Source organism: Petaurus breviceps, unplaced genomic scaffold (genome assembly GCF_028583685.1).
Source record: "Petaurus breviceps papuanus isolate PSGF00001 unplaced genomic scaffold, PetGlider_PUasm1.0 90895, whole genome shotgun sequence".
Classification (NCBI taxonomy): Eukaryota; Metazoa; Chordata; class Mammalia; order Diprotodontia; family Petauridae; genus Petaurus; species Petaurus breviceps.
In genome coordinates, this window is record NW_027187372.1 from 32,875,396 (window position 1) to 32,881,602 (window position 6,207).

General features: G+C 46.2%; 1 protein-coding gene across 2 annotated transcripts in view; it reads left to right on the forward strand.

Moving 5' to 3' along the window:
* Positions 1-354: 354 nt before the first annotated feature.
* The window catches only part of RASSF5 (Ras association domain family member 5), a 107,033-nt gene continuing 101,180 nt past the window's right edge, over positions 355-6,207 (forward strand). Inside the window, exons 1-2 of one of the 2 annotated variants that reach the window (XM_069074729.1) lie at positions 355-549; positions 790-865. In XM_069074729.1, coding sequence (XP_068930830.1) covers positions 412-549; positions 790-865 — 214 coding nt within the window. In that variant the 5' untranslated portion in view covers positions 355-411. Of the gene's footprint in view, positions 866-6,207 lie in introns of both variants that reach the window. The other variant, XM_069074728.1, reaches the window with a different exon arrangement.

Genomic DNA, 6,207 nt, shown 5'->3' on the forward strand with positions numbered 1-6,207 from the left:
TGTGTGTGTGTGTGTGTGTGTGTGTGTGTGTGTGTGTGTGTGTGTGTTATGCTAAAGCTAGGAGAGGGATGATTGTGGGCACGAAAGAAGGGCTACAATGTGGTAGTAGACACAGACTGTTCTCTGCTTCCTCACCTGGCCAGGTTTTCTTGGGGCCCACCCCCGAAAGAAAAAGAGGCTGCAGGCTGTAAACCTAGCAGCCCCCACTACCCATACCAACATTCCTTCGGGCCGTCCGTCAGTCCTTCTGTCAGTTAGTTTATTCCTTCCTCCCACCCCTCCGTCTCCCCGCCCCCGTCCCTCCCCGCTGGCTGCGGTCCCTTTAAAGGCGCGCCCGGCGGGGGCCGCCCCTTCTCCCGGGGCTGGATCGGGAGTCGCGTTGCAGTCCTAGGGAGCTGCGGCAAGCCGGGCATGGCCATGGCGTCCCCGGCCATAGGGCAGCGCCCTTACTCGCTCCTGCTGGACCCCGAGCCGCCGCGCTACCTGCAGAGCCTGGGCGGCCCCGAACCTCCTCCGCGACCCGGGCGGACCCCGCGCCGCTGCGGCTCGGTGCCCCTCTCCACCGCGCCCGGGGCGCACGACGGGCGCGGAGCCCGGGGGGCGCCGGTGGGGGACCCGGAGCCGCAGCCCCGGCCCCCCAGGCTTCCTCGCTCCCTCCGGCCGGGGCTTCAGCAGAGGCTGCGGCGGCGCCCCGGGGCGCCGCGGCCCCCGGACGTGAGGAGCATCTTCGAGCAGCCTCGGGACCCGCGCGTCCCGGCTGAGCGTGGCGAGGGGCACCGCTTCATCGAGCTGGCGCTGCGGGCTGACTCAGGCTGGTGTGATCTGTGCGGCCGGGAGGTGCGACAGCGGGCGTTACGCTGCGCCAGTGAGTGTGATCGGGAAGGGGCTAGGGCTGCTGCAGGGTGGGCAGGGAGCAGAGGGCAGTGGGGTAGGGGTGGGGAGTAGAGCTCGGGAGAAACGTCCCTGCTCCCAGGTTTCTCCTTCTCTGACCTCAGGAAGCCTCTGCTGGGCATAGATGGGGGTTCCCTGCCTTTCCTACTGTATGTAACTCTTGTCACACTTCTGGAACCTTTGGGTGACTGCCTGGGGAAGGAAGGATTCAGGAGCTCGCGACATATCATACCCCACTATCTCCCACTGAAATGCCTGGGGCTGGTAGCCAAGGGCGCTGGATTGTCTCCTGGGCACTCATTCCTACCCCCTTCCCCCGTGGGTTTCTCCCCTAATATTCCGTAGGTTGTATGACTGCTGCTGCTGTTGTGATTTGGCCGTTGTATATAGGGGTTGATGGCATGCCTGATTGTTTACTAGACTAGGCAAAGCGCTCTCCCCCTCCCCTAGTTGGAGGATTAGGTAATATCCATTGGGGTAGGGGTAGAGGAACTCCCCACCCCCATCAGAAATAGATTGAGATATAAGGAGAAACCAAGATCATAGCCACCCGATGACCTCTGAAATCTTTGAACTTCTGTCTGTTTTTATCGCCTTCCTCTTCCTCCTCCTCCTCTTCCTCCTCCTAGATTCCTGCAGTAGTTATTATCATCCTCTAAAATTATCCAGCTCTCTGTGGTTTCCCTCCCTCTGTAGCTCCCAAGCCCCTATTGGTTCTTATCCACTCTTCTCCCTCCCTCAGCACACATACATAATAAATCACTGGGCACCTAGAATATGGATTTACTGAGTAACTCTGCAGTGATCGTGGGTGTCTGTGTTGTTTTCCATATTTTCCCTACCCTGATAAAGGATAGGAATCTCCTGAATGGGTATGTTTATTTTCAAAAGAATGTTGCAGTCCTTGGCAAAGAATTTAATAGATTCATTAAAAAAAAAAATTCTCAACCTAAATAGTGTCACAGCCTCTGATAAGCATCACAAGTGGGCTATGGTTTGAATCCTTCCCTAGAAATGCTTTTCCAGGTAATGCCCTTGACTCCCCAGCACCTGGCTGTGTGGAACTGGGCAGAAGCTTTCTTCCAAGCACTTCTTCAGAATGCTACTGTAAAACCCTGCTGTGGGTGTCTGTCTTTGTAGACCATGGCAGACTCTGATTTGTGCATCCTGACTGCAGCCTTTGCTGGGCTGTAGGAGGAAAAAGGAGGAAGACCTTAAGACTGGCTCATTACTTAGTGGTGGAGAACATGGCTACAGCCACCATCAGAGCTCCTCCAATACCGAAGGTGGAAAAATCAACGCATAACCTCTCTCTGTCCAGACTGCTTTAGAAATGCTTCTGACATTGCAGAGGAACCAGGTGGGATATTCCCATATCTCTCTTCAGCAGTCATCTCTCCAATCTCCTGGGGGTGGGCTGTATGCCTATGACAGTCTGCCCTTTACTACAGAGGAAGGGCAGATATCCCAGCTTGGATAGGCTTACAGAATCACAGGATCTGGAAGAGACCTGAGAGAACATCCATCCACTCCTATTTCTGCTTTCCCTTCAGTTTGCACTGGAAGGGATTGAGACTGTATTCATTTTTCCACTGGGAATTATCTTTATCACGGCTGTGTTTTGGAGCAGAGTTTGAAGAGTTGATATTGATTCTGGAATCTCTTATATGTGACTTTAAAAATTTTATGTTTTGACTTATTCAGGGATGTAGTATTAGGGGTACTTGTATGTGTGGAATGTATACATGTCCTTGTGTATATTCATATGTGGTGTACGTGTGAGTGCATATAAATATGCATGCTACTCTGTGGTTAAGTGACTAGGTCCTCATTTTCTTTCTCATCGAATATGAGAGTTGAGTCTTCCACAGATTCTCTGATAAAGGAGTTTTTGGTGCCAAGAATGTTGGATTAAGTGTCGGAAAAATCCTTCCAGGAGAATGGAAGCCCTTTAAAGGGCAGGGACAAGTTTTTTTTTTTTTTTTCAGTTTTCATTACATCTTTGTATCTTCAGTGCCAAGGAAAGGCAGGATGGAGTAGAAGGTAGAAAGCTAGCCTCTGAATCAGGAGTCCCACCTCTAACACATACTGACTGTGTGTTCCTGGCAAGTCACTAATTTCTCAATGACCCATGCAGCTATCTAAGACTCCAAGTTGCAGAGTGGGGAACTGACCTGTATTGGTAGAGGGAGTTTCCTCATTGGGAATTTTCTCTACCAATGAAATCTCAGGTCTAGCCTTAAAAAAAATAATCCCTACTGATTTATATACATAGTAGTTATCCCTCCCACATCTCAGGGGTCAGGGATATACCACTCCTGTGATCTAGAAAATCCCTGTAAATTTTTTTGCCCTTTCTTAGTACCAGAGAAAAAGTCTGAATTATTATGGTTTTAAAAGATAAAATATGTTAATATTATCTAATACTATACATATTTTTATGTATTTCTGAGTTTCTGAACATGTTCTTTATCTGCTGGTCTTTGAATGCTGTCTTCGACTTTCACAAAACTCCCCCAAAGTTCCCATTTAATTTCTTGTGCCAACCCAAGATATACTGAAACCACAATGGGGAAAGTCAAAATATGGAAGGGATAACTGTAGATGCTTAATAAATGAGTTTCATTGGGCTGGATAGATTTCAACATTGGGCTTCATTTTCTCCATAAGTATGATTGTTCCTCTCTCCCAGGGTTAAAGGTACTAAGGAAACAGGGATTGCTATTTGGCATTATTGTTTAACTGCCCCCATCAAAATCCTGCCCTGATGTCTCATTATGGCATGGAGGTGAGCCTGGGTCCTTGCTTCACTGTGGCAGCAGAGCAAACATTGGAAGGTCTTACCAAATTGGAAAGGTGATAGATTTTGGAAGTGGTTCCCGGACTAGCCCAACGAAGTCTGTAGAGGCTTCTCACTAAAGGGTCATTACCAGGTAATGATTTTTTTTTTTATTAAAGTCAAGAAAGGGTGATCACCTAGGTTGGGGGGAAAATCCACACTCAGCCAACAGGCCTCTTGTGTTAAGTGCTAGAGATACATAAGGGGGAAAAAATGAAAACAGCCTGCCCTCAAGGAGCTTGTATTCTATTAAGAAAGCACCATGTATATATACAAGTATAGGCCTAGAGTCAAAATCTGGCCTTAGACACTTACTATTTGTGTAACCCTGGACAAGTTACTTAACTCTGTTTGCCTCAGTTTCCTCATCTGTAAAGTGAGGACACACTGGAGAAGGAGATGGAAAACCATTCAAGTATCTTTGCCAAGAAAACCCCAAATGGGGTCAGGAAGTGTCAGATCAACTAAAAGGACCAAATAACAGCAGCACTAGGCAAGATGCAAGGTGATCTAAGAAAGGAAGACACAAGTTGATGAAATCAGGAAACTTTTCAGTCTGAAGGTAGTTGAAAGATTGTGACCTGTGGCTGTGCTAGGGCAATTGAAAGATTCTAACTGAGTAAAAATGAAGGGCAGGGCTAGCAGAACTACTAGGCTAGCTTAATTTAGCAAAAATAAAGGTGCATAGGAGCTTTTTATTTCATTTTATTGTGTTTACACCAAGAGAATGGGTCTCAGAAATCCTCCCTAATTCCCAAGCAAGGCTGTGACAGTGTGTGTCCATTCTGACTTTGTGTCAGGCCCTGTGGTATGGGGGGTGGGGGAGAGAAAAAAATCTTGGCTTCAAATCCTGGCCAGAGCACTAGATTTGGAATCAGGAAGACCTGAAGCCCAATCCAGCTTCAGACACTTACAATCTGTATGATTCTAGACAAGTCTGCACCCCTCTCTAGGTGCTGGTTTCCTCATTTGTAAAATAAGGAGGTTCTTGTAAGGATCAAATGAGATAATCTATTAACAAATCCTAAAGTACTATATAAATTTAGAGCTGTGACTTCTCGGTGACTTTAGGCTAGTCACATCACTTTTCACAGTCTTAGTAAAATGAGAAATTGGAATCTCTGATTTTCATGCACTGATATTGTGTGAGTCCCGCTCATCTCTGTCATTGGGGTGCTGCCTTTCTAAGCAGATTGGATCACTTTCAAATTCTACCTTGTCTCTGGGTTATGGAGAGGACTTTGAATCTGGTGAGCTTTTCTAAAACTAATGAAAGGAGGTTTCCCTGAGTGATAGATACCCTTGTGTTACCACACTTGCCACCAAAGGAGGTTCATTGCAGCTCCAGCCCACTGTCCCCAGGATGCCAGTGGCTTTGTGTCTACTCCAGTGGTATTACCTGAAGATGGATTGCATCTCACCAAGCGGCTCGTTGTCAAGATTTAAATTTCCCCATACTTAGGAATAAGTTAATGATAGATGCAGTAGGAAGAATAAGAGCTATGAAACCCATCAATTGGAGCATGAAGTTAACATCTGGAAAAGGGGTAGCAGCTGGGTGTGTTCATTTTTCATATTGGAAAAATGAGTTTTTACTTTTCAATACTTCAAGGATTTGTGACTTCACAGGTCCATCAACACGAATCACAGTCCCTTCTGCCTTTGTAGGTAATCTTTGAGAGTGACTGCAGCTCTTTTTGTAGTGGGATTGGAAAGAACTGGAAATTGACGGGACGCACATCCATTGGTGAATGGCTGAACAAGTTGTGGCATATAATTTTAATGGAATATTATGATGCTATAAATACTGATGACCAAGCTGATTTCAGAAAAACCTAGAAAAACTTAGATGAACTGATGCAAAGTGAAGTGAGCAGAACCAGGAGAACATTGTACACATAGACAGAAATACTGTACGGTGATCAACTGTGAATGACTTAGCTATTCTCAGCAATACAATGATCCAAGACAATTCTGAAAGACTCATGACAAAAAATGCTATCCAACTCCAGAGAAAGAACCGATGATGGAGTTTGAATGCAGATGGAAGCATACTTTTTTCAATTTCTGTATTTTTTACTGTTTTTTCCCTTTCTTTGGTTTTGTATTAAATAAAATAGTAATAATAGAAGAGAGTGGCTATGCCCCACCCCAAAGTTTTCAAAAAATAATAGAGCTAGGACTTAAAGGGGTCTCAGAGGTCTTCTAGTTCAACCCACTCATTCTAAAGATGGAAGAAACTGAAGTGACTTGACCAAGGTAACTCATTTTGGTAAGTGACAGAGGCAAGATTTAACCTAGATCTTTTTGAGTTCTATACTTATCACTGTTTCCACAGAAACTTGCTGCCTCCCTGAAGCCTCTTCAAACATAGCTAAACTGATCCTCAAACCACAGACAAGCACTTTATCCCTGGGACCATGTTCAAAGCCTTTCCAGCTTGGTAGGACCTCTTCAAGTTTAAGCATCACTGGTAT